Source organism: Heterodontus francisci, chromosome 23 (assembly GCF_036365525.1).
Source record: "Heterodontus francisci isolate sHetFra1 chromosome 23, sHetFra1.hap1, whole genome shotgun sequence".
In the NCBI taxonomy this organism is placed as follows: domain Eukaryota; kingdom Metazoa; phylum Chordata; class Chondrichthyes; order Heterodontiformes; family Heterodontidae; genus Heterodontus; species Heterodontus francisci.
The window spans coordinates 77,159,107-77,184,744 of record NC_090393.1 but is presented as its reverse complement, the minus strand read 5'-3'; the positions used below and the strand labels follow the sequence as shown (position 1 = coordinate 77,184,744).

At 43.2% G+C, this 25,638-nt stretch overlaps 1 protein-coding gene across 1 annotated transcript; it reads right to left on the bottom strand.

Annotated features, from left to right (window-relative positions):
* Positions 1 to 2,111: 2,111 nt before the first annotated feature.
* Positions 2,112 to 23,680, bottom strand: LOC137382954 (uncharacterized). Its single transcript, XM_068055529.1, has 8 exons — positions 23,620 to 23,680; positions 21,256 to 21,479; positions 20,719 to 20,808; positions 17,685 to 17,855; positions 11,797 to 11,956; positions 11,449 to 11,507; positions 10,568 to 10,814; positions 2,112 to 3,010 (listed from the first exon to the last, which is right to left on the bottom strand). The coding sequence occupies exons 1-8, from the start codon at positions 23,678 to 23,680 to the stop codon at positions 2,112 to 2,114; spliced, it is 1,911 nt and encodes a 636-aa protein (XP_067911630.1).
* Positions 23,681 to 25,638: the final 1,958 nt, after the last annotated feature.

Below are 25,638 nucleotides of genomic sequence, written 5' to 3'. Positions count from 1 at the left end.
ACTGAGATTGGTGGAGTTTTTTGAGTGAGGAGCGACATGTTTGTAACCCATTTACTTTGTACAATAATTGTGAAACTGAGTAAAGATAGGCTCCAGCACTATCCTTCTGCAACTAGCTTTCTGGAATTTAACAACTGCTGAGCCTGCATCACTGACACCTCACAGAGAGAGCACTTTTACCCCACTTTGTCTGTGTCACTGGCATTTTTTTTGTTAATTCATTCATAGGATGTGGGCGTCGCTGGCCTAGCCAGCATTTATGGCCCATCGCTAATTGCCCTGGAGAAGGTGGTGGTGAGCTGCCTTCTTGAGCCGCAGCAGTCCACACTGGGTAGGTGCAACCACAGTGCTGTTAGGAAAGAAGTTCCAGGATTTTGACCCAGCCACAGTGAAGGAACGGCGATCTAGTTCCAAGTCAGGATGGTGTGTGACTTGGAGGTAAACTTTCAGGTGCTGGTGTTCCCATTCATTTGCTGCCCTTGTCCTTCTAGTTGATAGAAGTCACGGCTTTGGGAGGTGCTGTTAAGGAGCCTTGGTGCTTTGCTGCAGTGCCTCTTATAGATGGTACATACTAATGCCACTGTGTGTCGGTGGTGGAGGAAGTGAATGTTTGTAGATGGGGTGCCAATCAAGCAGGCCACATTGTCCTGGATTATGACGAGCTTCTTGAGTGTTGTTGGAGCTGCATCCAACCAGGCAAGTGGATAATATTCCATCACACTCCTGACTAGTGCCTTGTAGGTGATGGACAGTCTTTGGGATATCAGGAGGAACGTTACTCGCTGCAGGATTGCTAGCCTCTTACCTGCTCTTGTAGCCACAGTATTTATATGTCTACTCCAGTTCAGTTTTTGGTCAATTTGGATGTTGATAGCCGGGGATTCAGCGATGTCAATGCCATTAAATGTCCAGGGGAGATAGGTAGATTCTCTTATGTTGGAGATGGTCGCTGCCTGGCACTTGTGTGGCGCAAATGTTACTTGCCACTTATCAGCCCAAGCCTGGATATTGTACAAGTCTTGCTGCATTTCTACACGGACTGCTTCAGTATCTGAGGAGTTGCAAATGGTGCTGAATATTGTGCAATCATCAGTGAACATCCCCACTTCTGACCTTATGATTGAAGGAAGGTTGAAGAAGGTTGAAGCAGTTGAAGATGGTTGAGCCTTGGACATTACCCTGAGGAACTGCGCAATGATGTCCTGGAACTCAGATTATTGACCTCCAACAACCACAACTATCTCACTTTTCACTCGTTATGACTCCGACGAGCTGAGAGTTTTCCCCCTGAATCCCATTGACTTCAGTTTTGCTTGGGCTCCTTGATACCATAATCGATCAAATGCTGCTTTGATGTCAAGGGCAGTCACTCAAAACCTCACCACTTCAGTTAAGCTCTTTTGTCCATGTTTGAACCAAGGCTCTGGAAAGGTCAGGAGCTGAGTGGCCCTGTGGAACCCAAACTGAGCGTCACTGTGCAGGTTATTGCTAAAGTTGTGCCGCTTGATGGCACTGTTGATGACACCTTCCATCACTTTCATGATGATTGAGAGTTGGCTGATGCGGCGCTAATTGGCCGGGTTGTTCTTGCCCTGCTTTCTGTGTATCGGACATACCGGGCAATTTTCCACATTGCAGGGTAGATGCCAGTGTTGTAGCTGTACTGGAACCACAGGGAGAGAGAAGCCTGGCACCACTGTGTTTGTATCACAGACCCAGGGAACAGCAGACTTGCACCACTGTGTCTGTATCATTGACTATGGGGATATTACACCGACCCAACTATATTTATATCGCTGATCCGCCCCACACCCTGACAACCTGTGGAGAGCGGACTGAAATCACTGTGCCTTTGTCACTGGCCTCCTGGGTAGCAGAGGAACTCATTTTTGTCTGTATCACTGACCCCCGAGGTCTGCAGACCAGCCTCACTGTGTCTGCATCCCTGACTGTGGAGGAGTGCAGACCGGACCCCTTGCATCATTATCACTGACCCCTGGGAGAGCAGACTAGCCACCATTTGTTTTTCCCTTCACACCAGGCAAGGGTAAGTCGAGCAGAATATGTGCAGGGATTGAGTTCTGATGCTGGTAATTCTGCAGTTCTGCTGATTATTTAATATGCTTTACAATTAGGGTAAAATGATATTTGACCAGATTCTTCAACTGTTCTCTGAACTTAGACTGTGTCAGGGCATAAATACAAGTGTTTGTGCAGCAACTCAAGAGCTGAAGCATGAAGGCTATTTCTTGTACAAAATATGGTATAATTAGAGAGCTATACCCCATTAGCGCCATTCGATACCATATAAAATATACCATAAAGGTTGACCATAACAGCATGAAATTTCCTGTAATAGCAAACACTAAAATTAGGGATTTCCTTCGGCTCTCCATCTCTGGGTCTCTGGGACTCTCTCCATTCCTGTGGGCTTGCAGTCTCCTACGGGCTCGGCTGGCCACTAAAATGTGTCTGACAGTGAAAGCATTGAGGGACAGTATAAAGACAAATGCGACACCGGGCGATAGAAGGTAGTGTAGGAACTCAATTGCTCCCCACACTGCAGACACCGCGACATCCATTGTCACCCAACAAAACCAGGGAGCTCTCGACAGATCATACGAATCTGTTAACATGAAATACCAGGTAATGTTCTTTAAACAACTCAGTGCAGCCACTGTTCCCAGAACTGCAGCCGCCACTTTTTCGGTACAATATTTGATTTTCATCTTCTGGCAACAAATGGCCACAAATCGATCAAAGGTGAAAGTGACGGTGAACCAGACAGAACAGTCAGCGGCTGCATAAAGTAGCACAGCGTGGATATTACACACTGGGACGGACTCCATGAACTGAAACTGTTCCCGATAAACAATTGGAATATGCCTCAGTATCAGGTCGAGGATCACCACCAGTAGATCTGCCACTGCCATGCCCACTAGATAGTGAGTGACACATTTGGAGAGACCGCACTTTCCCTGAGACAGGATCACAATCGTCACTAGGTTTACTGTGAAGAAGGGGAAAAAACAACGACATGATATACAAGGCTGGCAGCAAAGTTACCAATTTGAGTGAGTCCTTATTGTAATTTTCAAATGTATCACTTTATATTGTGATGTATTGACATTAAAACCTGAAGGAACAAACGGCACGGTCTGTGATTGGCAGGAGGGATTAAATGGTCAAAGGATGATGCTGAAGTTGTTGAACTCAATGTTGAACATAATCCTCCAATTCCATCTCTCCCTGCATATTTTTTTTTAAACTGTTGCATCTCTAAGCAGTTAGAGGAAGGGTCATCGGCCTGAAACTGGGTGACATTGACATATTTGTTGCTGCCTTCAGTGCATGCATCGATTTGTTATAACTGTGGCAGGGCTTTCTGCTGGTGACATTGTTTAAATTAAATTAATTATAAATTAAACAATGATTGAACTGGGAAATACTATTATAAAAAAGGATTTCAGCCAGAATTACGGATGGATTGATAATTAAACCAAAGAGGAATAACAGCTTTATAATAAATCAATATCGCAGTGAATATTGTTGAGGATAGTACAGACTTCTGAAAGTCTTTTAATCAACATTGTGCTTAATGGTTGGTTTTGCATACTGGAGGGAAGTAGAAAGTGGATTTCTCCAGGGTTCATTACTAGGCCCACGGCTGTTTCTAATATATACTCATAACTTACACTTCCGGGCACAGGGCACAGTATCAAAATTTTCCAGTGACGTGCAACTTTGAAGGATATTGAAGCGTAATGAAGAAGTAATTGCCTTCAATAGGACAGAGGCAGGGAATGGTTGAGCACAGGGCAGATCTGTTAGGTGACTTATTTTGGGAGAATGAATGAGGAAAGAAAATATAAATAGCAAGGTGCAATTTTGCAGGAGGTGCAGGAAACCTTAGGTGTTTGTGCATAAATCACTTAAGGAAGCAGAACAATTAACAAACCAGTGAATAAAACATATAGATTCTGGAATTTATAAATAGTGGCAGAATACAAATACTGAAAGATATGCAACACCATTATAAAAGACCAGTCTGTTACAACCTGAACACTTGTGCCCAGTGCACGGCACAATTCTTTTGGAAGGACATGAAGGCTTTGGAAAGAGTGCAGAAGCGTTTTGCTAGAATTGTTCTGGGGATGAGGGACCACTGTTACATAGAGAGACTGGCGAAGCTATGATTGTTCTCTTTCGAGTAAAAACACTAAATAGGAGACTTGATAGAGGTGTTAAACATTATGAAGGGTTTAGAGAAACTTTCCAATTCCAGAAGAGTCGATAAGCAGAGGTCACAGATTTAGAGTAATTGGCTAAAGAAGCAGAACTGGCATGACTTTAACGTTATTATGCAATTGCGTGGTTACAATTTGAAACACACTGTCTGACAATGTGGTGGGTGATGATTCAGTGAAAAATTCCAAAAGGAAATTGGCTAAATACGTGAAGGAGAAAGAATTGCAAATGACATGTGGGAAAAGCCAGGGAGTCGGGTGAACTGGACTGCTCATTGAAAGAGCCAGCACAGACTAGATGGGCTGAATGCCCACTTTCAGTGGAATACTCTTCTATGATTCTATAATTTCCACTGCCTGTACTTTCCCAAATTCCCTATCCTTTCACAAGCTGTTTGGGAAAGCATCACATAAAAGACGTGATGCAAAGATTAAAGCTATGGGATTAACGAGACAACGGTAGAATGGCTCAAAAATTTACAAAGTGGCAAAAAGCAGAGAACTGTGTTAAATCTTTAATTTTCAGGCTGAGGGGATGTATACCATCGTCCAACGGGAAATCAGCATGACAGTTAGGGATGGCCAATAAATGCTAGCCTTCCCATTGATGGTCACATCCTATGACAATCGTGTACCCTTGGGGTCGATGTTGGGACACTGCTCTTTTGAGGTATGTTTATGCCATGCGCGTTGGCATACAGAATGTTAAAGACTGCAGGTGACACGAAACAGTGAGAATTATAGTAACAGAAATCAGGAGGATAGAGTTTGGCGAGTTAAATGGCAGATGCAGCTCCATGAAGTGAATTGGAAAGTGATTGCCTTCAAAGGAAGCATGATAAGGGGCAAAAAAAAAACCAACAGTCAAATTTAAAATGGGTGCAGAATCTGTGGGATGTGGGGTGTATGCAAACAAATCTTTGAATGTTTAACCAATTTATTGGAGTCCCTTGAGGGAGTTGCATGTGCAGTGGATAAAGGGGAACCAGTGGATGCATTGTTCTAAGATTTCCATAAGGCATTTGATAAGGTGCCATATCAAACGTTATTGCAGAACATAAAGGCTCATGGTCTCGGGGGTAATATGTTGTCATGGTTAGAAAATTGGCTAGCTAACAGGAAACAGGGAGTAGGCATAAATGGGTAATTTTCTGGTTGGCAAGATGTATCGAGTGGTATGCCACAGGGCTCTGTGCGAGCGCCTCAACTTTTTACAATTTATATAAATGAATTAGATGAAAAGACCAAAGGTGTAGTTGCTAATTTTCCTGATCACCCTAAGATATCGAGGAAAGTAATTTGTGAAGATGGTATAAGGGGGCTACAAAAGGTTAGATGAGTGGCCAAGCCCTGGTAAATGGAGCATAGTGTAGGAAATTGTGAAATTGTCCTCTTTGGTAGGGAGAATCAAAAATAAGCATATTATCTAAATGGTGAGAGATTGCAGAGCTCTGAAATGCAGAGTGTCTGGTTGTCCTAGGGCTTGAATCGCAAAGAGGTTGGCATGCAGCAACAGCACATTATTAAGTAAGCTAATAGGATGTTATCGTTTATCGTGATGGTAATTGAATACAAAAGTAAGGACGTTATTCTTCAACTATGCAGGACATTGGTGAGACCACATCTGGAGTACTGTGTATAGTACTCATCTCCTTGTTTAAGGAAGGGTGTAAATGCGTTGGAGAATTATTTTATCTGAGAGGGTCGTGAGTCTTTGGAATTCTCCTCCTGAAAAGGCAGTGGAAGCAGACTCTTTGAATATTTTTTTAAGGCAGAGGTAGATAGATGCTTGATAAGCAAGGGGTGGAAGGTTATCGGGGGTAGGTGGAAATGTGGATTGATCAGTTAAGAAATGAATTTATTGAATGGCGGAGCAGGCTCAAAGGGCCACGAGGCCGACTTCTGCTCTTACTTCGTATGTTCATATGTTCATAATGTGGTAGTGCAAGCAGTGGAAGCTGCCAAAAAGCATTTGGCTTCCATGGCTTTAAAAATAGATGCATCGAGTAACAGAATAGAGGAAGAAAATCCAAATGTGTTATGTATCAATGGTTAGGCCCCTTCTGAAGTATCGGGCCCAATTCCGGACACTGCACCGAGAAAGGTGCCAAGCACTTGCAGAACGTACAGGGAAGATTTACTGGAATGGTACCAAGGATCTGGAACTCAATTACGTGGAGAGACTGGGAAAGCTGTGAGTTTCTTCCTTAGAGCAGCGAAGGTCAAAGGGAGATTTAATATAGATGTCCAAAGTCATGAAGGTTTGTGATAGACAATTTAAGGCAACACTGCTTCTCATGTCAGATGGTAGGTATTCAGAGAACACAGATTTAAGGTCACTGGTAAAACTCCACAGGTAAAATGAGGAGAATTTTCTTACACATCGAATGTTGGGATCTGGAACTCACTGTCTGAAAACATGGTGGAAGAAGCAGATTCAACAATAACATTGAAAAGGGAATTGGGTAAATATTATGAAAGCAAACAATTGCAAGGCTATGGCGAAAGGGGAGGTGCGTCGGGTTAATAAGATAGTTCCTTCAAAGAAACAGCACGGACACAGTGAGCAGAATGACCTCCGTTGGTATTACAACAGTGGCGTGGTGGCTGTGGCGTCGTGGTATTGTTACTGGACGAGTAATCCAGCGATTCAGAATATTGAGCTCGGAGCATGGATTCGAATACCACTCCTTCAGAGGTGGTAGCACAGTGCTATAGACTCGGGTGGGAGTTTCTATGGAAGTCTTGAACATTGGCTGTAAACCCCATGAAGTCTGAGGAGGAGGTACAGTCAGATCTGGGCAAGGAAACCTCCGGCTAAATTCCACCAACACCCTCAGCTGATGAATCAGCACTCCTCCATGTTGAACACCCGATGGAGGAAGCACTGAGAATTGCAAGGGTGCAGATTGCACTCTGGCTGGGGGACTTCAATTTTAATCACCAAGAGTGACTTGGTAGCACCACTACTGACCGAGCTGACCAGCCCCTAAAGGACATAGCTGTTGGATTGGATCTTCAGCAGGTGGTGAGGTAACCAACAAGAGGGCAAGCACATGCTTGACCTCTTACTCACCACTCTGCCTGCTGCAGCTGCATCTGACTATGACAGCATTGGTAGGAGTGATCACCACACAGTTGTTGCGGAGATGAAGTCCTGTCTTCACATTGAGGATTCCCTCCATCGTATTGTGCGGTACAAACATCGTGCCAAATGGGATAGATTTCAAAAATATCTAGCAATGCAAAATTGGGCATCCATGGTAGCTGTGGACCATCATCTGCTGTGGAATTGTGTTCAACCACCAGCTGTAACCTCATGGCCTGGCATATCCTGTAATCTGCTATTACCATCACGCCAGGAGACCAACCCTGTTCAATGAAGAGTGCAGGAGGGCGTGCCAGGAGCGCACCAGGCATCCTTCAAAATGAGCATTCAACCTGATGAAGCTGCAAACCAGGACTACTTGTGTACCAAACAACGTAAGCAGCATGCAATAGACAGAGCTACGTAATCCCACAACCAACGTATCAGAAATACGCTCTGCAGTCCTGCCACATCCAGAGATGAATGGTGGTGGGCAATTGAACAAATAACAGGAACAGGTGGCTCTGTAAATATCCCCATCTATAATGATGGGGAGCCCAAAACATCAGTTCCAAAGATAAAGTTGAAGCCTTAGCAACGATTTGCATCCAATAGCGCAGAGTGGATGATCCATCTCAGCCTCCTCCCGAAGTCCCGAGCATCACAAATGCCCGTCTTCAGCCAATTTTGATTCACTCCACGTAATGTCAAGGAACAATTCAAGACATTGGATACTGCAAAGGCTATTATTGCGGACAATATTCTAGCAATAGTACTGAAGCCCTGTGCCCCTAGCCAGGCTGCTGCAGTACAGCTACAATGTTGGCATCTATCTGGCAATGTAGAAAATTGTCCAGGGGTATCCTGTACACAAACAGCAGGGCAGATCCAACCGAGCCAATTACAGCATCATCAGTCTACTCTCAATCATGAGTAAAGTGATGGAAGGTGCCGTCGACAGTGCTATCATGCGGCATTTGCTTGGCAATAACCTGCTCAGTGATGCTCAGTTTGGGTTCTGCCAAGACCACTCAGCTCCTGACCTCATTACATCCTTGGTTCAAGCATGGACAGAAGAGCTGAACTCAGGAGGTGACGAGGTGAGAGTAACTGCGCTTGACATCAAGGCAGTATTTGACTGACTAGAGCATCAAGGAGCCTTGGCACACCTAGAGTCAATGGGAATCGGGGGAATACTCTCTGCTGGTTGGAGTCGTACCTATCACTAAGGAAGATGGTTGTGGTTATTGAAGGTCAATCATCTCAGCTCCAGGACATTACTGCAGGAGTTCCTTCGGGTAGTGTTCTCGGCCCAACCAGCTTCAACTGGTTCATCAATGACCTTCCTTCAATCATAAAGTTAGAAGTCGTAATGTTCGCTGAAGAATGCACAAGTCACCATTCGTGATTCCACAGATACTGAAACCGTACGTGTAGAAATTCAGCAAGACCTGGACCATATCCAGGCTTGGGCTGATAGTGGCAAGTTACATTCACGCCACAAAGTGCCAGGCAGTGACCATCTCCAAGAATAGAGAATCTAACCTCCTCCCCTTGACATTAGCAGTATTAGGGTTGGACAATAAATGCTGGCCAAGCCAGCGACGCTCACATCCCATGAACGATTCAAAAAAATACGATCGCTGAATCCCCCACTATCAACAACCTAGGGGCTACCATTGACCAGAAACTGAACTGGAGTAGCCATATAAGCACTGTGGCTATAAGAGCAGGTCAAAGGCAAGGAATCCTGTGGCGAGTAACTCACCTCCTGATTCCCCAAGCCTGCCCACCATGTACCAGTCTTAAGTCAGGGGTGTGTTGGAATACTCTCCACTTACCTTGATGGATGCAGCTCCAACAGCACTCAAGACGCTTGAACCATGCAGGGCAAAGCTTTATTGGCACCCTATCTGCCACTTTCAACATTCACTCCTTCCACCACCAATGCACAATGTGTACCATCTACAAGATGCACTGCAAGAATGCAGCAATGCACCTTATACTCCCACGACCTCTGCCACCCAGAAGGGCAAGAGCAACCGATGCATGGGAACATCAACAGGTGCAAGTTCCCCTCCAAGCCACACACCATCCTGATTGGAAATATATTGGCCGTTCCTTCACTGACGCTCTGTCAAAATCCTGAAACTCCATTCCTCGCATCACTGTTAGTATACCTACCCCACATGGACAGCAGAGGTTCAAGAAGGCAGTTCACCACCAACTTCTCATGGGCAATTAGGGATGGGCAATAAATGCTGGCCTGGCGAGGGACGCCCACATCCTCTTAAATGAATAAAAAAGGAACATTTTATGTCTCTTTGAGGAACAGACAGAGGGAGAAGAGGGAATGAGAGACAGAACGATAGAGGGATAGAAACCAAAGTCAAGAGAAAGCCAGGGAGAGATATACAGGGAAATTAATATTGCAAAGGGAATTGGTTATTTTCTTGATAGGGAAATATTTGAAGGGTGCAGGAATGAGAATAATGGGAGGGGTGAGAAATTGGAAACATTTAAACACAACTATATGAACTTCAGATCATGGCGTTGACAGACTGGGAACCCATGTAGGTCAGTGAGCATAGAGGTGATGTCTGAATGGGACTTTGTGTGAGTGACGCAAAGTGCAGCGGAGTTTTGGATAAGCTGACGTTTATGGGTTGTTGTAACTGGGACACTGGCGACGAAAACACTGGAATATCGAGTCTGGACTAAACAAGACACGGATAATGGTTTAAGGAGCAAATTGGGGAGGCAGTGGTGGAGACGAGCAATATTACGGAGGTGTTGGTCGGAAGGATTGGTGATGGAGAAGGTATGCGGTCATACATCAGCTATCAAAGGATCATAGAGTTTGAAAACACTTTGGTTCAACCTTAAATATTCGTCAGTGGAAGGGATGGATTCAGTGCATAGGGAACACATTTTCTGATGGAGACAAAAGGCAATGTCTTAGGTCTTCCCAAGATTTAAGTATCATGAACAGTAATACAGTGGAATGTGATTTACAGATCTAATAGCTGGATGTAGATACTTACCAGGGACATTAACAGAAGCAAAGGTGAAGGACACAATACCAATAATATAGTGAGCAATGTTTTAAAGTTAAAGCTTGATACAGAGACTCATCAGAAACAACAAAAGCTGCTATGAGGGGACAAAAAATAACAACATTTCTGCAGTTAAACATGAATTATCGACTTCATAACAAGATACAGAGACTTACCAGGGACACCAACAATAGCAAGGATGGGATAGTAAATATACTGACAGATCTCAAGTGCGTATTGGACCCGCCATTCTAATAATATTCTATCATAATTTGCGGAAAGGTAGTTAAGAGTTGAAGAGAAACTTCTGCCCATTATTGTAATATTCCAATCTATTGTTGCCTGATTCTGATCCATTGTTGTGACATTCCAAATAAATATCCTCAGATTCTGATTTCTCTTCTCCCTCGCTCTCTGGAGCCGCTGTTATTGCCAGAGATGATGCTCCCGCTGACAGTATGCAATGACACATTGAAAGGAGGCCCTTATTAATCGAAGAGGGAAAGCCTCCTGTGACACCATAAGGCTCCATCGAGATTGACATTAATTACAGACACTGAACAAACATGTTCAGTTACTCCCTTTCAATCCAACTTACTGTACTGCAATAAGGTAGAACATTCACACTGTCCAGATGGGATACATGATGCTGAGGAAATAAATGATAGAAATAGTAGAGGTACTGGCCAGTTCTTCCAATCCTCCTTGGATATAGAATTGGTGCCAGTGAAATAGAGGGTTACAAATGTTACACCCTGCTTGTTTAAACAAGGTGCAATGGGACAAATCCTGCAACCCTTGATAGTCTGCCGAACATCAGTGAAACATTAGGGAAACTTTTAGAGTCTCGAAGCTGGGACAAAATAATTTGGGGCTTGGAAAAATGCGAGTTTATAAATGACAAATATTACAGACATATTAAGGGGAAATTGTGTCTGACAGATTTGATTGGGTTCTTTGATGGAGTATCAGAGAGGATTGACGAGGGTAGTGTGGTTGCGGTTACGTATCTAGACTTTCAAACGACGTGTGACCAACTGCCATTTACCAGACTTACAGTCATAGAGTCATTTTCGGCATAGAAGGAGGCCATTCGGCCCGCCATATCCATGCCATCTGTGCAAAGATCAATCCAGTCAATCACACAAACATGCCTGATCCCCACAGCCCTTCAAGTGCATTTCGTTCAAGTGCCCACCAACTTCCCTTTGGAATCATTCCACCAACCTCGTTAGCAGCAAGTTCCAGGTCATGGATTCATACAGTCATATTTGGCACAGTAGGAGGACATTCAGCCCATAGAATTCAGGGCTGCTTTCCACAGAGCAATCCAGTCATTTCCAGTAGCCCGCTGGATCCCTAAAGTCCTGCAAGCCTATTTGTATTGTCATTAATTATATGTTACCTCTGCACATTCTACCAAATTGCATCACCTCACATTTGTCAGTATTAAATTCTGCTGACTCTGTTAATCTATCTATGCCCTGCTGCAGTGGTTCTATATCACACTCACTGTTTTCCACACTTCCAATTTTGGTGTCATCGTCAAATTTTGAGATTCCACTCTGTATTAAAAGATCCAAGACATTTATATGCAGCAAAAAAGAATGTGGTTCCAGCACTGACCATTGGGGAACACCACTTTCCACCATCCTCCTGTCTGAAAAACAACTATTTACTTTGACTCGCTGATTTCTGTCCTTAAGCCATTTTTTTTAATTGGACTCTGACCGTCCCATTCCATGAGCCTCAATTCGATTAACCAGCCTTTTATGTGGAACCTTAATAGATTCATTCCAACTTGTTAAGAAAACTGACACCCGTGGCTTGAATGGGCAATATATGTGTGGATGTAATATTGCCTTATTGACAGAAAACAGAGAGAACTGGTGAATGGTGTTCTTTTCAGTCTGGAAGGGAATGTACAGTGATGTTCCCAATGGGTCAGTATTAGAATCTGTGCTCTTTTTGATACATACAAATTGCTTGACTTGTATATGAAGGACATAACTTCAATGTTTGCAGATGGTAGGAGCTGGGAAATGTAAACAGTGAGGCGAATAGCAGCAGACTTCATCAGGAAATAGAGTGCCGAAATTTAGGAGACACGTGACAGATGAAATTTAATGCAGGGCAGTGTGAAGGATACTTTGGGAGGATGGTACACATTTAAAGGCAGTGTGTAACAGAATGGGTGTATATTATTAATGATGGAGCGTCCACAACCCTTTGGTGTAGAGAATTCAACAGATTTGCAACACGTTGAGTAAGAAATTTCTCCTCATCTCAGTCCGAAATGATTACCCCGAGGCTGTGCCCGTGACTTAGATTAACTGAGCACTGAAAATAATTTCTCAACGTCAACCATATCCAGCCGTTTTAAAATATTATATGTCTGTTTCAATGAAATCACCTCTCATTCTTCTAAACTCCAGAGAACATCGGCCCTATTTACATGGCCTGTCAGAATAGAACAACCCCCTTATCCCAAGGACCAGTTTAGTGAACCTTTGCTGCACTACCGTGCAACAAGTATATTCTTGGTTAGAGATGGAAACCTAAACTGCACACAAAGCTCCAGGAGTGTCCCCAACAAAGCCTGTGGCAAGGCTACCTTATTCCGTGTACTCATGTACCCTGACAATAAAAGCCAACACGTCATTTGCCTTCCTAATTGCTTGCTGTACCTACATGCTAACTTTCCGTGTTCCTTGTATGAGTGCACCCAAGTCCCTCGGAACATCAAGATTTGCAAGTTTCATGTCTTTTTGAAGAAAATATTCTGTTTTCCCATTCTTACTACCAAAGGGAATAACCTCATATTTCCCCACATTATGCTCTGCCAGCTTGTTTCCCATGGCCTAACCTGTCTACATCTCTTTGCAGCCTCTTTGTGCCCTCCTCACAGTTATCATACTCACATAGCTTTGTCTCATTAGCAGAAGTCGAACAATACTCTTCTTCTCCTCATCTCAGTCATTTCTATAGATTGTAAACAGCTGAAGCTCCATCACTGATCCTTGCATCCTGTCTGTTAACCACTCCTCTATCCATGCTAATACATTACCCCGTTATCTTGTGCATTAACTTTTTGTGTGGCAGCTTGTCAAATGCCCTTTGAAAATCCAAGTTTACTGCAACCATTGGTTACCCCTTATCTACTGTACTAGTTACATCCTCAAAAAACGCTAATAAATCTGTCAAGCAAAAATTCACTTTCATTAAACCATGCTGACTTTTTATGATCATATTCTGATTTACCAAGAGCATTATTAAAGCTTGCTTTGCAATAGATGCCAGAACATTCCAGAAGACTGATGTCAGGATAATTAGCCTGTAGTTCTCTGTTTTCTCTATCCTTTTTTCTTGAAGAGTGGAGTTATATGAGTCAACGTCCAGTCCACTAAGACCGCTCTGAAATCTGGGGAATTTTTTGAAATCTTAACCAGCGCCACAGTAGTTCTGCAGCTAACTCTTTTTGAAACCTAGGATGTAAACCTTGAAGATCTCTAGCAGGTTTATTAACATCTAAACGAGTACACACAATAGGGTGCAAACTATATACAAAACCTTTATCCAATGTGTTACATTACAGAGTGACTATGGCTTCCAGTCACATGACTACATCCTGCTACTCAGCTCATAAGCATACTGAGTTCTTAAAGGGACAGCACTCTTAAAGCAATCATACAGCAACCCTTTCTTTCCAAAGATAAGTCTAGTATGATGAAGTAAAGTCACATAAAATTGGATAACATCAAACTGCGATATACAGGGATAGAAATTATAACATTTAAAAGTACAAATATAGAGATTGTGAAATTTGCGAGTGCGGGAGCTTAAATGTCCATATATCATTTTGGTGATATTGCAACTCTTTCTTGGAGCATTTGTGTCTCAGCTGTTGCTGTTTTTTTTTCTGAAGTTTATCCCTCTCTGCATTCAGTTTCTGTTGCTCTGCCTTCAGACTTCAAATATACACATCCAAGGTCAAGAAGGAATCCTTCGCACATACAGTGATTGAGAGGGTTCAGTGGAGGTACATGGCAGGCATATTATTGCCTCCTCTACACTGTCCCCATCAAACACTCCCAGGGCAGGTATAGCACCAGGTTAGAGACATAGTAAAGCTCCTGCTACACTGTCCACATCAAACACTCCCAGGATAGTACCGCTCTGTCTGTACCGCCCCATCAAATGCTGCTTGGAGAACATTATGGATTAGATACATATTAAAATTCTCTTCCGATTTCACATCAATCAACTCAAGGGCAGGTACAGCACAGCTTAGATAGTGTATAAAACACTATATTACTTCACCAAACACAGCCAACTCAGATACGACATGTGCCCAATGCAGTGCACAGCCCCCATGCCACTGTCCAATTTTGCAATACCAGCTCAGGTACAGCATGCTCTGAATACAGAATGAAACTCCCAGTACATGTAAGAAACTATCTCCCCCAGGTCAGGTCCAGGCAGATTTGCACACGTGTTAAGCTCTGGTGAACTTGCCACATCAATGGCTGAGCCTGATGGCAGGCATTGAGCAGCTCCCAGTCACTTGTTCCATTCTCAACTTTACCTCCAAGAGTAACATCCCACTGATGCTGCTTAACCAGGTTAGTTCACCTCACTCCAGGTGACATCATGAAGGAGCCAGCAGCCAATAACACAGCAACCAGGAATGATGTCCAAAGCAATTGGTGCCCCGCCCATTCAGGCATAGGGTCACATGACCAGGCTCTGCTGCAGTCTCACTGGGCATGAACACAAGTTGTACAGTCGTCCTATCTCCGAGCCTTCCCCCATATACTGAGACTCTGGGCAGAGACTACAGACTCCCAACATCATCACTCACCAATTCTGCCTCTCCTCCTACACATGTGAAGTCCCACTGTTCAATAGCTTCCAAACACACCTCCTGTTTTATACAGCACAAAGTCTCCCTCTCTTTATATCAGGGAGTTTGTCTCCCTTCACTCTTCTCTCGCAGTGAGAGGCAGTTTGAGGGAATGCTGCCCCGATGAGCCAGGGTTATCTCAACCTCCAGTGTGTTCTGAAACCAGCCCATACCCTGTAAAAGCAAGGAGCACCACAGGCAAAACTTGAAGGAATTATCAGGAATATCAAGTGGATGGAACATCGGAACAATAATAGTATAATGGACAATAATGGGGTAAAGCTCCCTCTACCCTGTCCCATCCAACATTCCCAGGTAAGGTACAGTACGGGGTTAGGTACAGAATGAAGCTCACTCTACACTGTCTACATCAAAGAGTACACGAGCAGGTACAGTGCAGGGTTAGACACAGAGTAAAGCTCCCTCTACACTGTCCCCATCAATCACTCCCAGCGGAGGTATAGCATGGGGGTTAGATACATCAGAAACCTCCCTCTACACAGTCCCCATAAAACACTCCCAGGCTAGGTCTAGCAAGGGGTTAGATACAGTGTTGCGACCGAGGCAGGAGGAGTGCACTATTTATTCGAGTCCCTCATCTCAATAGGTCGCAAAACATATTTATTCCCAGTTACCGATAAAGTCAATTATGTACTCTATTTTCCCCGAGAATAAACTTCAGCAAACAACAATGTCATCAGTTTATTATAAAAAATATGTCTTAATCAATAATACATTAACATACACATAAATTGCAAGATTAAAACCCTTTATTTATCCTAGCCCTAACTCGCACATTCATATAAAGGCTTTCCATGAGATGCAGTTGCTTAGGCTCCACATAGCTTTTAAAGCAGGAATGTAGCAACAAGGTTTCAGTTCCACACATTCGACATGCAAAGGCTTCTGCAAAGATGCAGGATTTCTTGAAATACGGGAAGAAATAGGAATATGAAACACTGGAGATACAGAGTCAGTTTTCAAGAGGGATATGATGATGGTCTGCTTCAGTTTCAGGCCAAACACCAACTGTCTGTAGTAATAGTTCAAAATGAAGCCAAACCTTTGCAGAAGTCCCAGTCTCCTGACATCTATAAATCTTGGCTTGTCACTTCTTTGTAAACATCTCTCCAAGTCCAAGCAACAACTGCTGGGTTTTTGTTTGAAAACAGGTGCCTTCCAGTAACTTTTTGCAGTACACACTCAGTCTAAATATTCCAGTAAACTTTCCAGAAAAGAATACATCCAAATCTCCAACATCTATGGAATCCCTTTTCAGTTTTAAAAATACACTTTCTCAACATTTAACAAGGAAAGGAAACACTCGTAACAACAGAGTAAAGCTGTCTCTACACTGCCCCCATCAAACGCTCCCAAGAGAGGTACAGCATGGGGTTAGATACAAAGTAAAGCTCCCTTTACGCAATCCCATCAAACACACACACATCGTGCTGGGTGAAGTATAATAACTTTACAACATTTCTCCTTCAAACAAATCCTTCGTACTAAGGGCCTGTGTGCAGTGATATCAAGAGTGTTAGGATTGACACCCGTTCAAATTTTAACTACTGTGCCCATAGCAGTTTACTCGGCACATAACGTAAAGTATTGCTAAGTTTAAAGGATGGAAATTACATTCTATGATGTAGTTCTGCCAATTCGTTATGTTGCAATCGAGGCGGGAGGAGTGCACTGCCTTATCGAGTTTCAGGTCTCCACAGGTCGCAACATCTATTTAAATGTTAACCGATACAGCCAATCATAGACTGTATTTTTTATCCCAGAACAAAATACACTAATCAAGTTTGTTTAATAAACAAAAACATTATCAGGTTATTACAAAACAAGACTTAACCAGTAACGAAGTAAATAATTAACACAAGGATTAAAATATAAAAGTTCACTTTAAAAAAAATCCTAACTAGACTCCCACACACACTGATAAAAATACAGAAATTCACTCTGCAGAAGTCTGTTCCAAAAAAAGAAACTACTTTTGGCCAAATATTTGTTAATTCTTGACGTAAAAAGAAAGATGTTGCCTCTTCTTTGGTCTGGCATCCAGATATATGGAGAGGGGTCACCAGGATCGTTTCAGAAGCAGTCTGTTCTTGAGATGTCGAGAATTATTATTGTAAGCTTTCTCGGGGAAATGTGGCATCAAAGTCTTTCTGCCAGCGCACAGCTGAATCAAAGGAATTTTTATTTCCAGCACCTCAGGAGCCATACAGCACCAGGGATTTCTTTTTCCACCCTGGACCTTGGCAGGATTTCTTCAAAAAGGGTAGAGAAGGAGGTGAGCTGCGTGGTTTTCTTTCTCCTTGACAGCAAAACACCAAATGTCTTCAAACAGTTCACACCCTAACTAAAACTGAAAACAATGTTCAAACCTGACCTCCATAAACCTTCACATGTGGCTTCTCTGTAACCATTTTCCCCCAAGGCAACAAGGGTTCTGCTGTTGTCTGAGCCCAAATCACAGATGGCCTCCAGCACAGATGGCTTTCAAACCACATCTCAAGCCCTGTCAGTAAACTTGGTAAAGAATACATACGTGGAATCTTTTAAGTTTTAACACAAGACCTCAGAAAACGATATTAAAAGGAATAGAAGCAATTTCATAACAGGTAGAATTTGAATAATCCGGGCCACGATTATTCAGCTATATGTAACACTTTCGTCATTTACAGAAAACCCCAGACATGATGAAGACAAAACACGGTGGAGAGGGTCATAAGAAATGTTTGCATCTGTTGGAGTTACACACGCAACTGAATGTAACTCCTGAGATGAATCTAGTTTAGAATCGTGTTGAATATTGAATGGAAACCTTGGTCCAATATCTCATGGAATGCAGTTTCAACCAGAGACTGGATGGACTATTAGCACAGTGATCCAAGTGATGCTTTTTGGGTGTATTTTTAGCCTTCATAATTCTGTTTGCTTTTTGGATTGAACTGTAAGAACGCATTCATTTACATATCTCCAGAAAATTGACACAAGGTGCTTCACAGAGACTTAATGGAAATAGAAGCTGAGGCCAACACGCAAGTTTGGGATGATGACTGAAAGAGTGGTCGACGAGTCGATTTTAAAGGTCTGAAAGGATGAGTAATGTTATGAAGCAAAGGGGTTTACGGCGTGAATTATGCTGGGTGCAACCACCAGTGGTCTGGTAAAATTTGCAGGGCTATAGGTAAAAGTTCAAGAGGAATGAGACTTATTGGATAGCTCTTTAAAAGAGCTGGCACGGGCACGGTGGTCAGAATGGCCTCTTTATATGTTGTAAGAGTCGATGGCGGAAATTTCCCAGCAAGGGAAGGCATGTGTGCTAGGTTTATCCTGTCAAAATGGCACTCGATCAGGATCCCAACATCAGCTCACCCCTTTTCAACTTTCACCTGGGTGGATTTGAAGGTGAACAGGGAACCTCCTTGGATCTGTCAGGTTACCCAGGGTCACGGAGGCAAGCGTACAGCGGGAAGAGCTTCTTCAGAGAAACTTACAGGCCGGGAAGCCTTTGATCAGATACACTGAAGAGCTCCAGCCATAGCCAGGTGAAATCTCTTCGGTCAGAGATTGCTTTCACTGCTTGGGAGGTGATTGTCAACTTCTTGAAAGACACTTCACTGTGCTTCAGCTGCGCTTCCCTGCTGCCAGCTTTCACCACAGCAGCTTATGTAGCTTTGCCTTGTACCTCTGATCAGAATCTTAAAATATCTTCACAGCACAGAAGGAGGCTATTGGGCTGGATCTTCGCAGAACAATCTAATCAGTTCCACTCCCCAGTTGGATCCACGTAGCCTTCCATCTTTTTTCTTTCAATTAGCTATCCAATCTCCTTTAGAAATCATTTATCGTTTCCGCTTCCACCACCTTTGTGGGCAGCGAGATCCAAGTCATTACCACTCGCTGTGTGAAAACAATGTTCTTCTTCATATTCCCCCTGCATCTCTTGCCCAAAACATTCAATCTGCGTCTGCGAGTCATTCTACCATTATTAATGGGAATAGTTAGATGAAGCAGAACCTGTGGATGTGTTATACTTGGATTTCCAGGAGGCATTTGGCAAGGTGCACATCAAAGGTTACGAAAGAAAATAAGGGCATATGCTATTGGGGTAACATATTAGCATGAATAGAGCGCCGGTCAGTTAACAGAAAACAGATAGTAGGCATAAAACGATCGTTTTCAGGTTGGCAAGCTCTAACTAATGGAATGTCACGGGGATCAGTACTGGCTCTCAACTATTTAGCATATATATCGATGACTTGGATGAAGCATCAGAATGTATGGTTGCTAATTTTGCTGATGACGCAAAGAAAGGCAGCAGTGTCCGTTGTGAAGAGGAGATAAGGAGTCTAGTATGGAGACAGATAGGCGAAGTGAGTGGGCAAAGATTTGGCAGATGGAGTATAATGTGGGAAAGTGTGAACGCATCCACTTTAGCCAGAAAAAAACAACATATTAAATAAATAGAGAGAGAGAACTTGCAGAACTCTGATATGCAGTGGAATCTGGGTGTCCTAGTACAAGAACACAAAAAGTTAATATACAGGTACAGCATGCATTTAAGAAGGTAACTACAATGTTGGAATGTTTATTGGAAGGGAAAAGGAATATAAAAGTAGCGATGTTTTGCTACAGTTGTACAGGGCATTGGTGAGACCACATCTGGAGTATTGAGTACAGTTCTGATCTCCTTACTTAAGAAGTTATAATGGCATTGGAGGCAGTTTCGTGAAGGTTCACTCAGATGATCCCTCGGATGAGTGGGTTAACTTATGAGGAAATGTTGGACAGTTTGGCTCTGTATTCTTCGAAACTCCAATGGATAAGAGACGATCTGATTGAAACATATAAGATCCCCAGGGTACTTGGCAGGGTGGATGTTGAAAGGGTGTTTCCTCTTGTGGGAGAGACTAAAAGGAGAGGGCACCGTTCAAAAATAAGGGTTATCCCTTTTAAGGCAGCGATGAAGGGAATTTATTTTCTCTGAGATGGTTGAGTCTGTGGAACTCTCTTCCCTGGAGATCGGGGGAAGAAGAGTCATTGAATGTTTTTGAGGCAGAGGTAGACAGGTTATTGATATACAAGGGAGTCAAATGGTATCGGGGATTGGCAGGAAAGTAGAGTTGTTTCCACAAATAGCTAAGTCATAATCTTATAGAATGACACAGCAGGCTCAAGGGGCTGAATCGCCTCCACCTGCTCTTAATTCATATGTTCATTTGGTTTCCATTTCGCAATACCTAAATAACGAGGACAGTAATACAGTAAATTTTGGTTTACAGATCTAATAGCTGGATAGAAAGACATACCAGGCACAGCAACACACGAACACATGAACATACGAATTAGGAGATCGATAAGATCTATAAAGTCATGGTTGATCGGATTGTGGCCTCAACACCACTTTCCCACCTTTCCTTGATACACTTTGACTCCCTTTTTTGTCAAGTATCTGTCCACCTCTGCCTTAAAATTATTCAGTGACCTTGCCTCCAGCGCAATCTACGGAAGAGAGTTCCAAAGATTCACAAAACTCTGAAAGAAAAATAAATCTATGTCTTAAATGGGCGTCCTCTTTGTTTAAAACTCTACATCCTAGTTCTAGTCTCTCGCACAAGATGAAACATCATTTCAGCATCCACCCTGTCAAGTCTACTCAGGATCTTATAGGTTTCAATAAGATCGCCTCTCATTCCTCGAAATGGCAATGGATACAGACACAACCTGGTCAACCTTTTTTCATAATATCACCCTCCTCCACCCGTCATTCCAGGTATTAGTCGAGTGAATCGTCTCTGTACGGCCCTGACACATTGATAGCCTTTCTTTAAAACGGAGACCAAAACTGTACATAGTACTCCAGATGTGTCTCACCAATACCCTGGACAACTGTAGCAAATCTTCCCCACTATTATATTCCCTTCCCCTTGCACTAAACGACAACATTACACGAGCCTTCCTAATCACTTGCTGTATCTGCATGACAACCTTTTGTGAATTATGTACCAGGAACCGACCCTGCTCTGACACCATAGGGACAGGCCCCGACGCTGCTCTGTCACGATAGGGACAGGCCTTATCCTGTTCTGTCACCAGAGCGACAGGCCCTGCCCCGCCCCACGATGTGGCTGAGATCAGGATTCCAGAAGTAAAATACTTTGGATTCAACAAATCTGAAAGAAAAGTGATTTTACACAGGGAACGTTTAATACAGTGGGAGATTTGGTTGAACGTACAAACAGGCGGAAGTAAGTCTTGATGCTGGAACTGCTTCATTTCTCCTCACAATTAAATGAATTCAACAATTCGATTAAATGAATATTTTACAACATTCTTGAACTGATCTCTGAACTTAGTCTGAGACACAGCATAAATACCAGTGTTTGTGAAGCAACTCAGGAGGGCTCAAAGAACAAAAGAACAAAGATAATTACAGCACAGGCCCTCCAAGCCTACGCTGATCCAGATCCTCTATCTAAACATGTCGCCTATTTTCTAAGGGTCTGTATCTCTTTGCTTCCTGCCCATTCATGTATATGTCTAGATACATCTTAAAAGACGCCATCGTGCCCGCGTCTACCACCTCCGCTGGCAACGCGTTCCAGGCACCCACCACCCTCTGCATAAAGAACTTTCCACACATATCACCCCTAAACTTTTCCCTTCTCACTGTGAACTCGTGACCCCGAGTAATTGAATCCCCCACTCTGGGAAAAAGCTTCTTGCTATCCACCCGTCTATGCCTCTCATGATTTTGCACACCTCAATCAACCACTCTCAACCTCCGTCTTTCTAATGAGAATAATTCTTATCTACTCAACCTCTCTTCATAGCTAGCGCCCTCCATACCAAGCAACATCCCAGTGAATCTCCTCTGCACCCTCTCCAAAGCATCTACATTCTTTTGGTAATGTGGCGACCAGAACTGCACGCAGTATTCCAAATGTGGCCGAACCAAAGTCTTATACAACTGTAACTGTATATAACATGACCTGCCAACCCTTGTACTCAATACCCCGTCCGATGAAGGAAAGCATGCCGTATGCCTTCTTGACCACTCTATTGACCTGCGTTGCCACCTTCAGGGAACAATGGACCTGAACTCCCAAATCTCTCTATACATCAATTTTCCCCAGGACTTTTACATTTACTGTATAGTTCACTCTTGAATTGAATCTTCCAAAGTGCATCACCTCGCATTTGCCCAGATTGAACTCCATCTGCCATTTCTCTGCCCAACTCTCCAATCTATCTATATTCTGCTGTATTCTCTGACAGTCCCCTTCACTATCTGCTACTCCACCAATCTTAATGTCGGCTGCAAACTTGCTAATCAGACCACCTATACTTTCCTCCAAATCATTTAAGTATATCATGAACAACAGTGGTCCCAGCACGGATCCCTGTGGAACACCACTGGTCACACGTCTCCATTTTGAGAAACTCCCTTCCACTGCTACTCTCTGTCTCCTGTTGCCCAGCCAGTTCTTTATCCATCTACCTAGTACACCCTGGACCCGATGCGACTTTACTTTCTCCATCAGCCGACCATGGGGAACCTTATCAAACGCCTTACTGAAGTCCATGTATATGACATCTACAGCCCTTCCCTCATCAATCAACTTTGTCACTTCCTCAAAGAATTCTATTAAGTTGGTAAGACATGACCTTCCCTGCACAAAACCATGTTGCCTATCACTGATAAGCCCATTTTCTCCAAATGGGATTAGATCCTATCCCTCAGTATCTTCTCCAGCAGCTTCCCCACCACTGACGTCAGGCTCACCAGTCTATAATTACCTAGATTTTCCCTGCTACCCTTCTTAAACAAGGGGACAACATTAGCAATTCTCCAGTCCTCCGGGACCTCACCCGTGTTTAAGGATGCTGCAAAGATATCTGTTAAGGCCCCAGCTATTTCCTCTCTCGCTTCCCTCAGTAACCTGGGATAGATCCCATCCGGACCTGGGGACTTGTCCACCTTAATGCCTTTTAGAATACCCAACATTTCCTCCCTCCTTATGCCGACTTGACCGAGAGTAATCAAACAACTGTCCCTAACCTCAACATCCGTCATGTCCCTCTCCTCGGTGAATACCGACGCAAAGTACTCGTTTGGAATCTCACCCATTTTCTCTAGCTCCACGCATAACTTTCCTCCTTTGTCCTTGAGTGGGCCAATCCTTTTTCTAGTTCCCCTCTTGCTTCTTATATATGAATAAAAGGCTTTGGGATTTTCCTTAACAATGTTGGCTAAAGATCTTTCATGACCCCTTTTTGCCCTCTTAATTCCTCATTTCAGATTGGTCCTACATTCCCGATATTCTTTCAAAGCTTCGTCTTTCTTCAGCCTCCTAGACCTTATGTATGCCATCTCTTTTCTAGCAGAAAATCAGGACGATATATCGAATAATACCCCAACCACATAATTCGCTGCCGTATAGAATATATCGTTAACAATGTCCATAACAGGATGAAATTCCCCGAGATAACAAACAGTAAAATTAGGGATTTCCTTTAGTTCTACATCTTTTGGTCTCTGGGACCCTCTCCATTGCTGTGAGCTGGGAGTCTCCTCTGGACTCTGCTGGCTATTAAAGTGAAAGCATTGAGCAGCAGAATCAGAGCAAATGGGACCCTCGGGGTTAGAAAGTGATGGAGGAATTCGATTGCTGCCCAGACTGGAGAATACTGAACATGGCCATCTATGTAACAAAACCAGGGTGTTTGTTCAGCTGATATATACCTGTTAACATAAAATACCAGAATAAGTTTTTATTTATTTATAAATACAGCACTGAAACAGACCCTTCGGCCCACCGAGTCTGTGCTGACCATCAACCACCCATTTATACTAATCCTGCATTAATCCCATATTTCTACCCCATCCCCACCTTCTCTCAATTCTCCTACCAAAAATGGCCAATTTACCTATCAACCTCCAAGTCTTTGGCTGTGGGAGGAAGCCGGAGTACCCTGTGAAAACCCATGCGGTCACAGGGAGAACTTGCAAACTCTGCACAGGCTTTACCCAGAATTGGGCCCGGGTCGCTGGAGCTGTGAGGCTGCAGTGCTAACCACTACGCCACTGTGCCGCCCTATGAGCACAATCACTGTTCTCAGAACCACAGCTGCCGTTTTCTCAGTGCAGTATTGACTTTTCAGCTTCTGGCAACAAATAGCCACAAATCGATCAAATGTGAAAGTGACGGTGAACCAGACAGAACAGTTTGTCACTGCATAAAACAGGACAGCGTGGATATTACACACGCAGAAGAGCCCCAGGAAATGAAACTGTTCCCCATAAACAATTGGAATGTGCCTCAATATAAGGTCGAAGATGATGGTCAGCAGATCCACTGCTGCCATGGCCACCAGGTAGCGAGTGACATATTTGGAGAGACTGCATTTTTCCCGAGACAGGATCACAATCGCCACTAATTTAAATGTGAGGAAGGGAAATAAAGAAATAAAATATAGTTCAGTCTGGGTGCCAAGTTACCAGTTTGATTGAACACTTATGAGATTATTCGATGCATTACTGCATCCAGTGATGTATTGATGAACTGATTGTATCTCATGGAACAAACGGGGATGTCTGTGATACGGTGGAGGGCAGGAGACATTCAATGACAAAAGGATAATTCTAAAAATGTTGAACTTAATATTGATTATAAAACTTCCTTCTCGCCTTTCCTTGCCTGTTTAAATACTGTTTCATCTCTCAGCACCCCTGTTCAGCTGAAGGGTCACCGACCTGCAAGACTAACTCTGTTTCTCGTTCCACAGAATATGCGAGATCTGCTGTGTTTCCAGCATTTTATGTTTTAATTTCAAAGGTCCAGCATCCGCAGGATTTTGTTCTTGTATAGAAAGTGAATCGCTGGATTGACTGTGAGATCCACTCACATGTGACATGCAGCATGGAATTCAATTATTGGAAAAAATTATTGGAAATGGTCCACTAAAGAAGCAATGAATCAAATAATCCCAATCGTCACTAAGTTAACTGTAGACAAGGGAACCCATACATCAGTGTTGGAGTGAAAGAAACTACAGTTTGAAACAGTTGTGGTGATTTGTTATCGGATTCAGTGATTGATTGAACGAATGTTTATGTGATAGGGTTTTCTGCTGGAGACAGGATTAAAATGAAATAATCTTGATCGGAATGGGAAATAGAGTCGAAACAACAGGGATTGAGAAGTAAATAAAGTATGTGGATTAAATTAAACCAGAGAAATAACAGGTTTATAACAAATCTGCAATGCAGTAAATATTGATGAGGGCAGAGTTCAGGAGTTGTGTTATCAACATTTTGGTGAATGGATC